Genomic DNA, 15,368 nt, shown 5'->3' with positions numbered 1-15,368 from the left:
TCGTAACCGTTAACATACTCAATGTTTTTGGGTACGATTAAAGATGAAGTTGAACCCAGTAGGTTTTCGAATTGATTACTTTTAAAAAATACATAAAATTAAAAGGTCACAGACTACCAATTTCGTGAAAAGAAATATACAAAACTATCGACGTAAGTACACAAAGAGATACGATAGTTTGCATCTCAGATTTTAGTAACGCATGCGCTATAGTATAAAACTTCAGAACTTATGATATTTGCTGAAGTACACAAAAGTGTACTTCAACTTCTGCTTAGATACCAAAATACTCCTTATTCATAAAAATGTATACAAATATGTGAAATCAATAATAATCATGTAGTCATGATTGAACATTTCTTCTCAACATTTGAAGATTTTCTTTTCAAAAATTATTTAAATGTTATTTCAAAGTGTACATAATAATCATACTATATATGCCTCGTTTCATTGGCCCATTTTGTAAGATATGTTATTAACAGTACAAGAAACATCGCGTATTATTAAGCATGGGTTAGGGTCAAATATCTTTTTTGTGATATTTTCTAAATATTTTTTAATCAAACATGTGTTATACTGACTATAATTTATACCAAGATTAATAAATGTCATATTAATGAAATAGCTACAAAATATTGCTAAACTAATGTATAATACTAAAAATTACTTTTCTTTGTTAAAAAGAAGCAAAGGAAAGAAGATGAATGTATAAGTGATGAGAAAATTCTATGTATGTACATGCTAATATAATAAAAATGAAAGTAAAATGAAATATATCATTTTATATTCATAATATGTGCTTCAAAATATATTATTGTTAGTTACATAAATTATTTTTCTATTGTATTTTATATTATATACATACATAAGAGGAGGAAACAAAAACATATTGAAAAACATAAATTGTGTATATACATATATATACATTTCTGAAGACAAAATCTTTTTCAAGAAGGACTAGAACGATATAGTTATATCATATATTGAAACTAGATAAACTATATAAAGTAATATAAAGTATTGTAACTAAAAAATAAGATATGAATGCAATTAAATTTAACAAATAGTTAATAATGTTTATCTAATCATATCATTTAGTGTTATTATGGATGTTATTTGCTTAGTCTATTAAAAATTAGATTAATATCAGTGTATTTGTAGTATTCATATTTATATAGATATTCTCAAATAAATGACATTTTCATAAGAATATTTGTTATGTTGATAAACTTTCCTTAAACAATTTTATTGAAAAAATACAATTTTATTTATAATTACATAATTTATTTTATCCTAAATTGTTATAATATTTATAATTTGATGGCATAATAACCTTTAGCTTACTTCCTAGTATATAATTTCTAGTAAAATAATGTATGTAATTAATACTCTTTCAAATCACATTATATAAAAAAATACAAATTTTTACACTGCAACATAAAATCTTATATTAGTCATAAAATAATACTGTATTAGCAGCTGATTATCATTGTCGGCCTTATCATTTAGCATATAATGAAATATACTGCCGTGTGTTTGTATAGTCTTTTAATCTTGAGAATCAGCCTTACAAGAAAAATTAGAAATATATTATGTCATACATATTATACTAAATAAAAATTTCTTTATTATTAGTAAAATTATATTTTAACTAAGAATAAGTAATCATTTATGTAAAATTTAGATTTTCATGTTTTTATATCAACTGAGGTCTTAATACTATTATTTAGTATAAAGTAGTAAAATCGATGTCATAGTATGCAGAAAAAAAAATGAAATTTTACATTTTTCTTGTTTATTTAATTCGTAGTTAATATAACAGATACTTATTTTTTACTTATTTATTCTTTACCAATTTATATTGTAATTGGTGTAATATTCTCTCATAGAAAGTCAGTATAAGGTTGTAATATACCTGAATATACTGTATGAGGATGGTGAAGAAAAGTACGATTCCGAAGATGTGCGAAGAAGAGAATATTTGTTTGCTATTTCGGAAGAGTTGAACAATTAAATAAATTTTGATAGATAAGCAACGAACCATAATATTTTCTACACAGTATATTAGTTACATTGAAATTAAATACGTCCGCATGCGTATTAATTACTTCTTTTCGCATACTCGATCGAAATACATAATCCGACAGGAGAGCACTCTTTAGGCTCCAGAGGAAAGAAAAGTTGTTGTAATGGCTGCCGTGTCATGAAATGAAGGTACCGAGCCAGTTTTGTGGTTCCACGATGGAGGAGAACTCCAGTTCTGCATCTCAAAATCATAATGGACAATTATCTAGTGGTGCGAATGTTCCACTAACAAATAATAAACATCAAGGGAATGACAATGGTACTAATGGCGATGCTAAGAACGAAAGACCACAATACTCTATGCCTGGTATTCTACATTTTATTCAGCATGAATGGACTCGCTTTGAACTTGAAAGATCGCAATGGGAGCTTGATAAAGCAGAATTCCAGGTATAATCCTAATTTCTTTGGAAAATTTTCAAAATTTCTCTGTATACTTTACTTTAAAATACTCTTTTCTTATTGTCACTTCATCTGTCATGTGACAGAACGTTGTAAAAACAAGATTAACTTAAATATGTATAACATTAACACAATACAATTTGTGTATATATTTAATTTTAAAGTTATTTTAATTTAAACTAAGAAATATTTTATAACAATATTCTTTTTATTTATTGTAACATTATGCTTTAAATTTTAATGTAACAAATGATACACATGCCACTGAAGTACGAAATTGTTTTATTTAAATAGTTATATCCCTTATATTGGAGTGAATGCAGTATTTACATTATTTTTAGTTGCATGTATATTATATTTATGTTATATTCTTATAAAAGTTACTGACGCTGTTAATACACTATATTTTTTATATCTTTTTTTTTTTTTTTGTAAATTCTTTGTAATATAAAATGGATAATTTTAAAGGAAAGCTACATTGTAATATTTATAATATGTATAAAATACAAAATAATTACATTAGAGGCACAACTAATTCTTTAAGAATGATTTAAAAGAAATATAATATGTTTATTATTATTTTTCTGCAGGCTAGGATAGCTTTTTTACAAGGTGAGAGAAAAGGCCAAGAAAGGTTAAAGAATGACTTAGTAAGAAGAATAAAAATGTTAGAATATGCACTTAAACAAGAACGGTGAGATATTTCTTTTTTTTAATTTCGGCATTAGGAATATATTTGCAATCCTTTTGTAATTTTTACAGAGCAAGGTATCACAAACTAAAATATGGCACTGACTTGGTAATACAAGGAGATACGAAACCTCCTATTTATGAAGAAGGTATTTGTAATTGTCCTAATTCTGATGTCGGAGGTGGTGGTGATGGGGAAGCTCCATTCACATCCGTTAGTAACATCAGTTGGAGACAAGGCCGCCAAATTTTAAGACAGTAAATAAAATATAACTTTTATAATTTTTACAATTATTATTTGCATATAACAATAGGTATTAAGTACAGTATCATTAATAGTGTATATATAACTGTAACTTTAGATACTTACAAGAGATTGGTTACACTGATACTATAATAGATGTACGATCTAGCAGAGTAAGATCTCTACTTGGTTTAAGTAATAATACAGACTCAGAAGATATGAATACTCCTGCATTAAATGGCAATGAACCATCAAACAAACAAGCATCAGAAAACAGTGTTCGTAGAGTCCCAGGAAAAAAGGTAGAGGTAAGTAACTTTGTTGGAATTTTCATCACTTTGTTTTTTATTCCACTATTATATGTTTATCAAATTTCTACAGTAACATATTAATACTTTCATATTTTTATATTATCAGCAACCATCTTCTGTAATAGAAGCAATGATATTTGATACAGAAGCAGCTGTGATGGCAAACTTTGAGTTTTTGGCACAAACAGGTATGGATATGGAAGAAGAAGAAGGGGATGTAGAAGATGATACTTATGATACTAATATGGATCCTAAACCAAATAAAGTAATACATATATATGGTCCTATTATATATATTGTTATAGAATTCTATTGAAGTAATATTAATTAATACATTATTTCTATTTTAACTTTTAGCCACCTATGCTTTTAACAGAAGACGTTGATGCAGAAGCTGAAGAAGTATTAAATGAACTAAATCTTCTCACAGAAATTGAAGAATCACCACAACGTTCTATTCGCTATTCATCTGAATGGGGTTAGTATTTATTTTACTTATAATTTTATCGTCAAATTTCTATTTTATTGATATTTTAGTAATATTAAAATAAAATTTACAGATGCAATACGTAGGGGTGGACATCCAGATCAAAAACGTCTAAATGAGGAAGGTGATTCGACATTAGAATTGGGTGAATTAGAGCAATTATGTGTAAACAATGAAGCAGAAACTTCATATGATGTGAGTTACATTGTGAGTTACATATTAATATATGTATATTTATGTTATGTTAATATATGTATAATTTTAATATTTTTATAAAATTTATGTGAAAGCTTAATTTCACTTTTAGTATAGAATATATTTAAATTAAACATATTTTATATATAGATGGTAGCCACTACAAAGGAAAGTTTAAGAAAAACATGGAATGCAAAATATACATTGCGATCCCACTTTGATGCTGTTCGAGCTCTTGTCTTCCATCCCACTGATCCCGTTCTTATAACTGCAAGTGATGATCATACACTTAAATTATGGAACCTTCACAAAACCTTACCAGCTAAAAAGTAGGTTACCTGCATTCTGAAATTACGAACTATTATAAGGACTATTGAAAAATGTTCATTCTCCCATTTCAGGTCAGCTTCATTAGATGTAGAACCATTATATACATTCAGATCACATACAGGTCCTGTGTTATGTTTAGCTATGTGTAGCACAGGCAATCAATGCTACAGTGGTGGTTTAGATGGTATGATTCACTGTTGGACACTTCCATCAGCCAATATAGATCCATATGACTCTTATGAACCAAGTGTCCTTAGTCAAACATTAAAAGGACATACAAATGCAGTTTGGGGTTTAAGCATGTATCAACTGCGATCACAATTGTTGTCAATCAGTGCTGATGGAACTGTAAAACTATGGAGCCCACAAAGCAAATCACCATTACTTCATACATATGTTTCTGAACAAGGTATATTTTTTGGACATAGATTATTAAAAATATGTTTTATATAGTCGCGTCTAGAATTATCCTTTTCTTCTTATCATTTTTACAGATGGTATACCAACGTCGGTAGACTTCATTAGAGATGAATCAAATAAATTAGTTGTAGCCTATGACAGAGCTTGTGTGGTATTTGATACGGAAACTGGTGAAAGTGTAGCTCGTCTTGAGGCCAATGAAACGAAGGGAGTAAATCGCGTCGTAGCGCATCCTACATTACCACTTGTTGTTGCGGCACACGAAGACCGACATATTCGATTTTATGATCACCGATCAGCCACCCTTGCTCATGCCATGGTTGCTCATTTGGATGCAGTTACTAGTCTCGCGGTAGATCCTCATGGTTTATACTTACTTTCAGGAAGTAAGTAATAGCAAATTAAATAAAATGAAATGTCAATATATCAAGAATTATTAAATAACTAATTTCTCACTTTTAGGCCATGATTGCAGTATAAGATTATGGAATATGGATAATAAGACTTGTGTTCAAGAAATAACAGCACATCGTAAAAAGTTTGACGAAAGTATTTTAGACGTAGCATTTCATCCTTCACGACCTTTTATAGCAAGTGCAGGGGCTGATGCTCTTGCTAAAGTGTATGTGTGAAATGTAAATTAAGATACACATTTCTACTATCAACATACATCAGGTGGAACAGATTTTGTACTCATTCTTTCTAGATAGTTTTACCTATACGTGTTACACTTCCAATTTTGTTGTAACTTATATTGCTCTACCATTTGAAGTACCACTTTAGGAAATTAAATTGGGCGTATAGATATTCATGTTACGAAACCAAAATTTGCACATAACCCTCGTCCGCAACAATTTATCAAAACAGTGATTTCAAATATAAATGCTGCTTATTGATGAAATTTTCACTAAGTAGCAATATTAATTGGGATAGCGGAAGGGGTCTGTCTTGTAGCATATTAGTTGATATAGTTCTGATAATTAGATCATGAAATACCCCTTACCCAGGATCCAGGAAGCACACTGCCGCAGTAGCATAATATTTATCCCTATGTTAACTATTTATTACCAATATTACAGTTACTGTTGCACAGCTACTGGAGATTAAGACATACTACGCGAAAATAAAGTTGTCCTACATCAATTAGTCTCCCATTATATGATTTTTATGCTACCTTATGTATTTATCGAGGTTGGCATATAATAACAACAAAAAAGCAACAACAACAACAATAATAATAATAATCGTAATAAGTTAATTCTAACGTAAGAGACATAATATTAATAACAGTAAATTATAACTGTGTGTTTCTCTGTAATATATTGTATTTAAAAATAGATGAACTGTGTAACGTACTATAATGAACATGTTTTTATTAAAATTTAATTCCACTTCTATTATTTTTTTTCCTTCAACAAATTTATATATATATATATATATATATATATATAAGATGAAATCAAAACGTCGAAATAAAAATAATATAATTTTTTATTTAACAAATGAACATACAAAATGTAGTTTATACTTCTTAATATGTATAAATCTATGTGTAATGTATCATGTAATAAGATTTAATAATAAAATAATCTACATTATTTATATTATGTTGACAATATATACAAAGTACAAGAACGTTTTACGCTGTACTATTATATTTATATCTCTATAATTTGTTTTAAGTGAAGTTTTTTTAAATTAATAGCAGCTAGTACTAATTTGACTTGCGCGCGTGTGTATGTGTGTAACGCCCTTTGACTGTCCAATCAAAACGAAGCATATATTATCATTCAGGTTGAAGAATATCTATAAATTATTATCACGTTGATCAGCTGAGAGAACATTCTAATTGTAGTTACATATTGTAGCTGAAATTATAAATTTAGAAAATACAATTATTAAAGAACATATATTGAAGTAAAATGTATGTCTTTCAATGATTTTGTATGTACTCATATTTTGGAAGATATAATTTGTTAGGCAAATTAGAGTTCAGATCCTACTAATAACAATATTTCATTATTTTGGTAAATTACATGATATCTTACTTGTGTCAAAAAGTGGGTGATATTTATTTATGTTACTGAAACGTTTATAAGATGTGAACTGAATCCTGTTAAATATTCGTATAGGTTATGTGATTATGTTGTTTAAAGTGTATCCAAATTTCTTGTCTATAAATATTAAAGAGTGATATGGTTGTTGCGCTTTATAAGCGCTAGTACTATTTTAAAAAATAAGAATGGAGCGAAATGGGGCGAGGGAAATGGAAGAGCGAATGTGCATAAGAGATACTGGGAAGACATTGAAAAAATATGGTAGTACAGCTAAGCATATTACACGAAATGAAAATTTATTAAAACATACTGTATCAACAACTGATACCCTTCAAGGAATTGCTTTAAAATATGGAGTTACAGTATGTATCCTTTATCTTATTTCATTATTGTATAACTGACAAAGGGTAATTAAAAATATATAGTATATTTCATGTATTTTTATTTTATTTAGACTGAACAGATAAGAAGAGCTAACAGATTATGGGCTTCTGATAGTTTATTTTTACGGGAACATTTGTTTATTCCTGTCAATTCAGAAAGCCCATTGTCATTGGACAATACTGACGAAATTGAACATAATATAGTTCAAAATGTATATACCTTCTTATATTATTAGTAAGATATTATTTAATATTGCATAAGATAAAATATATTTTTAGGTTTCTAGTCCATCATCAATAACATTATCTATGGATGATGATAGTTCAATTAATGACTTTTTAGCTAAAATGGATTCTTCTATAGCCAATGCTAAAAGAGATGTTAAACGTACTCAGGGGAACAGTGAGTAAGTCATTTACTAATATTTAATGAATAATATTAATTATACATTTACAATTTATACCACAAAAAATTTCGTATATAAATTTATTAATGACTTACACTTCAGATTTTGCACTGAGGATAGTGATATCTATGTACAATCACATAGAGCATCTTCTAAATTACGTAACTCGCTTCCTATAACTTCAAATACACATACAATACCACCTGCTTCAGAACCATTAAGACCGTCATCTTCTAGTGATATGCATAATTTTCCAACTGCTGTAGTTATGACTCAGGGCAGGAAAGTAAAAACATCATTACAAAGACTTCAGCAGCAACAAGATGAAATATTCCAGTTGTAGCAGCTAAATTTTATTAGACTGTAATATGTTTAATATTGACAATGTCATTAAAGAGCTTGAACAAAAGATATATTGAATACCAAACGATGTACTGGAAATAGTAGAAGACTATTGCATATTTAAAATTGGTTGATCCAATATTAATGTAAGTTGTATTCATTTCTTTTTTCATAAATTTTGTATGATATTTTTATCATATATTATAAATATTAGGAACATTTATAAAAGATAATTGATCGTTTCTATTCTTGTAGTCTGAGTACGATCAACAATGGATCAACTAGCTCTCGTATTGTCCAAGCATATTTTTAAAATAGTTCAAATGATATTTCTTAGTGAACCATATGTGCCTTTAATCCAAGTCGATTATGTACTATTTCTGTTATTTTTATAAAATATCTTATGTTTTATATATGACATTAAGTTTATGATTTCCCTGAGGTCAATTTATCCAATTTTATTGCGAATGATAACATGTACTCCTAGATTGTTTATAATTTTGCCGGGCATAGAATTTTATTCGATTATGTCTCTTTTGTGGCCTCAATTATATAACAAAAGTATGAGAGCAGATTGAAAAGTTTTTGGAGTGACAATAACAATAACAGATAAAGCAATTCCCAGCGACGATTCCGGAAACTTTCCGATCTCTCCTTGGAACTCTTATAGGAATTATAATTTAAAATATTAATATAATTAAATATTATACTCTCTTACAGTACAAGTCCACTTACTAAATTATTGTTTGATCTTCCTTAAAACGTTGTCGATATTATTTGTTTATTTAATCTATTTTGTTTTTAAAAACACAAAACAAATACAAAATTAGATAAATAAATACAGCTTGGATAACAAAGAGTTCGTTTGTGTAGAAAATATTCTAATTATTATTTTAGGGGCAAATAATACGAAATATTATTAAAATTAACATGAATGCTCAATCTTTCGTTACAATTACATAATAAATGATATTTATAATTAGCAATCTTCATTACAAAATTTAATAAATCCAAGAACTATCGTCGTTTGAGAATAGTTTATATATAATGCACAAATGACTTTAGTATGAATTATATTGAAATATTAATAAACTGGTTTCATCAAATTTAAAAGATAAATTTTTGCTTCTGAAATTATCATTAAAATTTTTAAATGAATATTAGTGATATAAAAATAATTATTCCATTTACAAAAGCTAATAAATATAAAATTTATATTGATTACGTTAATATAGATCATTTGTAATTATTTTTGGAGTTATATAAATTTATTGTTGATTCCATTAATAAAGATTTTACAGAAGAAAATACGGTACCTGTTAATATTGTCTATATTGTCTAGTTAACATTTTGTTCGTTGTTATATAATAACATTATCTATCCAAATATACATTATATGTTATTATTGTTATATTATTTATACATATTAATATATTATGTACTATGTAAGAGCAACTATAACTTGGTATAGCAAAAGAATTGAAATTCAATGAACAAGCGATAAATTTAGTTTAGACAGTTATATATATATATATACATATATATATAGAGAGAGAGAGAGAGAAAAAGAAACAATAAATTTTGCAGTTTATATTAAACACATGTATGGTCTAACTTATTTTTTCACTTTGTTATGAATACATAACAATCAATTCAAGTCATTTTTAATGCTATGCATTAGTAGTTAATTATAAATACTTTAAGTAAAAAATTGTTTAATGTGTATGATATAATTTATTCATTGTGTAGCATAAAATACTAATTATGCTGTATATAAAATGTACTCGTTTAGCATTTATATTTATTTAAATTTTTAGATGCACGTGCATGTATATGTGTATGTATATATGTTTATATATATATATATATACACAATACATATTAAAAAGCATTCAATTGTTATGTATGAATGTAAAATAGAAATTATCTGTTAATAAAATAATTTACATTTAAATATACAATCAAAAGTACTTAAAACAAATATTGCAAATAAATTAAATAAAAATAAGGGAAAACTTGATTTGCTTTACGTTTCTACATTGTAGAGATAAAAATTAATGAGTGGCAGTAATTATTAAATTATTCATATAGTTAATTACATTTATAATACTTTATTTATTTATTATATTGGTTTATTTAATTAATTATTATTGTTACATTTATTTATTAATTCGTTTATTTATTTGTATATTATTTGTGTATAAAATTAATATGTGAAATAGAACTCAAGATTATATAACTACTATTAAATAATAAAATCATTATTTGAGATGACTTTGGAATGTATTAGATTTATTTAAGATGAAACAATATATCTACTTTGCTATTAGTTATTTTGACTGGTAGTGTAATAAATTTACTGCAGTTACATTTTAACTCATTTATGAAGTTAAATGTACCTATACGATTATTACAATTTGGACAATGAAGTCTACCTTTTGTCCAAGATTCCTGTAAAAGATGCACGTACCATTTTATATAGGTTTTAGGTAAAAGTTTTAAAATTTACCTGTACTATTTTCATTGATGTGATATTTATCTTTTACATACTATTAAATATTCTGAAGAATATTTATAATCACATATAATAATACTAAATTGTCAATAACATAGTTTTAAAAGAAACTTTACTTGATTTATAGCATGTTCAATCCATTTAGGCAGCTTTTCCATTGAGATATATGAACAGGATTCAGAATCATTTGCTTCACATCCAACATGCATAGGATTTTTCTTAACTTCATTGTGGGAAGTAAATAATAAAATAGATTCATTATTAGAAACATTTTTTCTACAACGTTTGCACTTCACTTCCATAACCTGTAAAAAGAGAATATATTATATTACAAATGTTTGATGTTTTAATTAATTTAAGTAATTTTACATAAGTTAATTTTACTTCAGTAAATATTATAGAAGCAGAATGTTAAAGGTTATGAATATATAAAAGAAAGACTATAAAAAAATTATTAAAAAGAAGTCTAAATACTAGAAACATATTAGTATAGGTTAAAAACTGACGTAAAAAATGATGTCTACACACAGTTTAGTTATATTTTTTTTGCCATAATCATATATACTCAATGTAAAAAATTAATTTAAATTATTTTATAATATTCTTACTATTAAATAAATAATTGAGATAAAAAAACTCATATTTTTTCATTTATATACTTATTAACAGATATGTACAAAAAAAACTTTTCTATATAAAGTACTTAAGCATTAAAAAATCATATTATATATATACATATATATTTATTTATATATATTTATTTATTTATTTATTTTTTTGCATTCATTACATTATTATAGTTATTTACGAACATTAAATTAATAAATTTATGAATGTTATAAAATATATATATAATGAAAAATGTGCACAATGTATAACTTTACATATACCTTTAATAACAAGATCATTTAATCTTCACCTGCTGGGATAGCATCTTCTAATCTTTTAATAAATTTAACTCGTAATTCAGTTACATTATCATTTTTTAGTTGATCTTGTACAAACCAACAAGCAATCTCCATTTGTACCATTTCACAAGCTCCCCTTAATACTCCAATTAATACATTACAATATTTTAAATTTAAACAATTATCTGGTAATTCAACAAATTCTGTTAATGGGTTTGCTTCAAAACATAAAGAAAATTCATCACCAGCAGCACTCCAATTTGTGATTGTCGGTGTTATTCCCAAAAATATTTTAAACCCAGTTTGTATTTTCTCAGCTGTATCTCGAAAGTCATAACACCGACCAGATCCAGTTCGAGCTAAGAAATCTTCTATTAAACGAATTCCCATATTATAACCCATTCTTTCCAGCTGTTTGTTTACATCTTCGACATTTTCGTAATCCTTTAGTAATTGGGCTACCAATGCTCCATATGTCAATGTAAACAATTCAGAATTCTGAAATTTATTATTATACATAAATTAGCATCATATCATAGCTTAATATATCTTTCACACAGAATGAAATTACATATAACTATACATCAAACATTATTCCTAACCTCACTTATAATTTAACATCTATTTTTTAATGATTATTTGCCAACAGAATAGAATTTAATAATATATAATCTAAATGTCTTGTAAAAATTAATAAAGCAATATAGTGGTATACTCACAACTTTTTTTGAGTCAAGTTTCGTGCCTGCTCGTGACATATTAATATATGTGAGTACGGTTCTTCAATCGGGTATGGTGACAGAGTCGATATTCGCCATCTAATTTTTAATTTATTATCAAATTATTTATACATTTATAATTATGCTAAATAATTACAAAGATCTAAATTATTTAAAATTATTTAGCGAAATGTTTATATAATATACAATAATTTATTAGAAATTGGAATATTATTAGCTTATGTACACAAATACATCGTTTCTTCGTAAATATGTGTATCAAATAATAAAATAATAACAATAAAAATAAATACGGTATTAGGTATTAAATGTAAATAACACATTTGTTTATTATTATTTGTTTATTATAAAATGTACCAATCTTATCATATATATTATACATATTTGTCAATTTTATCTTAATTTTATATATATTTTATATATATATATATATATATATATATATATATATATATATATATATTGAAATTTAAATAATATTTTTTTCATAATATAGACAAAATATAAATTTCATAAATATATTAAAACTGAAAACTTAAAATAGGACGGAGTCCTCAAACTGATCTTTGGGCAATTATATAAAATATATTACTTTTTAATTGAAATTGTTGTTCAGAAATCCCCCATAGCTGCAATAATATTATATAATGCTGTTCTTGCATCATTCTTTTCAAATACACTTAAAACTTCCATTGCTCTTTGTGAATGTCTTTTCTGTAATTGTTTTGTTAATTCTACTCCAGGTCCCATCATAACAATTTTATGAATCTGCATATTAAATTGTTAAAATGACTTGTTTCATAAATGGAAAACAAATTATTACACATTCGAAAATATGTTTAAATTTGATATGCTTACCTTAACATAATCTACATTATTTACAGATTCCAAACCTTTATCAATTTCTGTCAAAATTGATGGGTCATGTTCAATATGAAACATAATCGGTGCAGAACATAGATTGAATGTTACATTTTGATCTTTTGTAATAAATGGACCTAAATCTAAGCCAGCTTGCCAAGCCAATGCTAAGTGTTTTCCAAAATTGTAACCTTGTTCCTGTATTTCATTGCTGTGTCCTGCTAATTTTAATGCACCTTTACAAGATTTTCCTAATAAGGCACCAGCACTTAAAACATTTCTAAGAGTCCATTCCTTTACTGCATAATCCTTACGAATTTCAGGTGGTATAGAAGGTAAAGGATTATTTTGGTTATCTCTACGTCCTACAAATTCTGCCTCTGCTAAGTCTCTCACAGCACTTGACATTAATTCAACAATCTAAATGCGATTATAATATAAAATATAATACAAACAATTTATATAGATTGAAATACCTAATTTTTATACATACATCTTGATTGCGAAGATTTGCTAATTCAGCACAAGAATTTGCTAATAAATAATCCCCACTTAGTAGTGCAATTTTATTACCAAAATTCATATCATTCAGTTCTGATGTTTCTACATAAACATCAGATTCTATATTTACTAAACCTTTGTGAACAAGATGACTAGTACGTATCATTTCAGTTACTTCTGCTAAAGCTCTTTGACTAAATAAAAATTCGTTTAATATCATTTTTGTTACAAATTTATGATGCTTTAAAATTTTATATTATTAAGAGCTATAATAAATACCTGTGTAATACACCTGCAGCTTTGTCTTCCTCCATATCATCTACGCCTAAATGACCAGCAGCTTTTGAAATTAACAATACAATAAGACCCCATGCTTGCATGTTGTTACGTCCATTATAAATAACACTTCTATAATAAATTTGAATAAATGTTAATATAGAGAAGAACTAATAGTACTGTAGGTTTATAAGAAATACATTAATAAAATTCTTACTTGGCTGTTTTTAACAAAGGATGATTAGATCCTACTAGTTTTCTCAAATGCAAAGCTACATTTGCTATTTCATCGCTTAAGAGCCACCGTAAACTCAGAAATGATGTTGGATATCCAACAATTTTCTCTGCTTCTGAAACCGCTCTGTTCCAATCTGGTTTTTGACTTCCTCCAAGCTTTGCTTCAACCTTGTTGGATTGATGTAAATGGAATCTGTTTTGTGTAGAAATGTGCATATTTCTTTGTCTTTCACAATTCACATTATGATCACTGCATAAGATTCCTCTGGTTATATTTCTGTTTCTCAATAAATTAAATGTAATTTTGTTCGTAGACATTTTTGTACTGCACACACCCGTGGAATTCGTTTTCTCTCGACATTAACATTAGTTGTACATTCAACAGGTATAACGCACATGATTAACATTTCAGGCTTTCACTTTTGACCTTATTCTTAAAAGATATCATGTGATTTGTCTTTAGGTATAAAAAATTATTCATTTTTCATCATGGAAAGTCATTAAACAAATATATATTTTATATATTTATACATGGTTTTATAATACATTTTATCGTTCAATTAAATAGAACAATGTACATGAATTCTTTTATATAAGAAGCTAATGTTTTAATCATGGACCGTACTTCTATATCTATGGTTTAGTATGCAAAAAGTATGTAGAGAGAATATGTAGAGAATTAGGATGAAATTAGTGTTACAGGAACGTTTCTATATTATGTCCATTCTCATGGTATTTAAACTTATCCACAATTATGCAGTTATATGAAATTGTTAATTTTATATTGTATAAGTTAAGAAAATAAAACAATAAGCGGAAAAGTACAAATGTAATGCAATAGAAATATGAGAATGAAACACGGAGAATGTAAAGAAAAATGAACTAACGTAGAAAGTTATTAAGGATTAAAGACTGAGAAAATTGTAATATAAAGACATAGATATGGGCATAGCTCTATAGGGACCGAAGACCGAGCA

The 15,368-nt window shown here is 26.5% G+C and overlaps 4 protein-coding genes and 1 long non-coding RNA gene across 8 annotated transcripts; 3 read left to right on the top strand and 2 right to left on the bottom strand.

Annotated features, from left to right (window-relative positions):
* The first annotated feature begins 43 nt into the window (after positions 1 to 43).
* LOC132908925 (uncharacterized) lies at positions 44 to 772 on the top strand. The gene is made up of 2 exons (XR_009658461.1): positions 44 to 152; positions 227 to 772. It is a non-coding gene; the product is annotated as an uncharacterized LOC132908925 (long non-coding RNA).
* A 1,150-nt stretch (positions 773 to 1,922) lies between these two features.
* Positions 1,923 to 6,525, top strand: LOC132908915 (striatin). Its single transcript, XM_060963363.1, has 11 exons — positions 1,923 to 2,475; positions 3,078 to 3,181; positions 3,250 to 3,435; positions 3,540 to 3,729; positions 3,839 to 3,997; positions 4,090 to 4,210; positions 4,293 to 4,414; positions 4,565 to 4,743; positions 4,816 to 5,153; positions 5,239 to 5,550; positions 5,627 to 6,525. Exons 1-11 carry the CDS (start codon positions 2,209 to 2,211, stop codon positions 5,794 to 5,796), a joined length of 2,148 nt encoding a protein of 715 aa, XP_060819346.1. The 5' UTR covers positions 1,923 to 2,208; the 3' UTR covers positions 5,797 to 6,525.
* A 544-nt stretch (positions 6,526 to 7,069) lies between these two features.
* Positions 7,070 to 9,587, top strand: LOC132908923 (lysM and putative peptidoglycan-binding domain-containing protein 2). Of its 4 annotated transcripts, none has more exons than XM_060963381.1 (5): positions 7,070 to 7,088; positions 7,297 to 7,583; positions 7,676 to 7,816; positions 7,884 to 8,011; positions 8,114 to 9,587. In XM_060963381.1, exons 2-5 carry the CDS (start codon positions 7,407 to 7,409, stop codon positions 8,352 to 8,354), a joined length of 687 nt encoding a protein of 228 aa, XP_060819364.1. In that variant the 5' UTR covers positions 7,070 to 7,088; positions 7,297 to 7,406; the 3' UTR covers positions 8,355 to 9,587. The 4 variants fall into 4 exon arrangements, 3 of the variants coding, with proteins under 3 accessions (XP_060819364.1, XP_060819363.1, XP_060819362.1); XR_009658460.1 differs by lacking the exon at positions 7,070 to 7,088 and having other exon boundaries at positions 7,095 to 7,583; positions 8,114 to 8,499; positions 8,609 to 9,587; XM_060963380.1 differs by lacking the exon at positions 7,070 to 7,088 and adding an exon at positions 7,095 to 7,224.
* A 1,278-nt stretch (positions 9,588 to 10,865) lies between these two features.
* LOC132908924 (trafficking protein particle complex subunit 3) lies at positions 10,866 to 12,633 on the bottom strand. Its single transcript, XM_060963382.1, has 3 exons — positions 12,496 to 12,633; positions 11,759 to 12,274; positions 10,866 to 11,173 (listed from the first exon to the last, which is right to left on the bottom strand). The coding sequence occupies exons 1-2, from the start codon at positions 12,532 to 12,534 to the stop codon at positions 11,777 to 11,779; spliced, it is 537 nt and encodes a 178-aa protein (XP_060819365.1). The 5' UTR covers positions 12,535 to 12,633; the 3' UTR covers positions 10,866 to 11,173; positions 11,759 to 11,776.
* A 488-nt stretch (positions 12,634 to 13,121) lies between these two features.
* LOC132909195 (all trans-polyprenyl-diphosphate synthase PDSS2) lies at positions 13,122 to 15,344 on the bottom strand. The gene is made up of 5 exons (XM_060963870.1): positions 14,372 to 15,344; positions 14,158 to 14,286; positions 13,871 to 14,072; positions 13,375 to 13,797; positions 13,122 to 13,284 (listed from the first exon to the last, which is right to left on the bottom strand). The coding sequence occupies exons 1-5, from the start codon at positions 14,707 to 14,709 to the stop codon at positions 13,129 to 13,131; spliced, it is 1,248 nt and encodes a 415-aa protein (XP_060819853.1). The 5' UTR covers positions 14,710 to 15,344; the 3' UTR covers positions 13,122 to 13,128.
* Positions 15,345 to 15,368: the final 24 nt, after the last annotated feature.

The sequence above is a fragment of the Bombus pascuorum genome, chromosome 7 (genome assembly GCF_905332965.1).
Source record: "Bombus pascuorum chromosome 7, iyBomPasc1.1, whole genome shotgun sequence".
NCBI classification, from domain to species: Eukaryota; Metazoa; Arthropoda; class Insecta; order Hymenoptera; family Apidae; genus Bombus; species Bombus pascuorum.
This window is presented reverse-complemented; position numbering and strand designations above follow the sequence as displayed.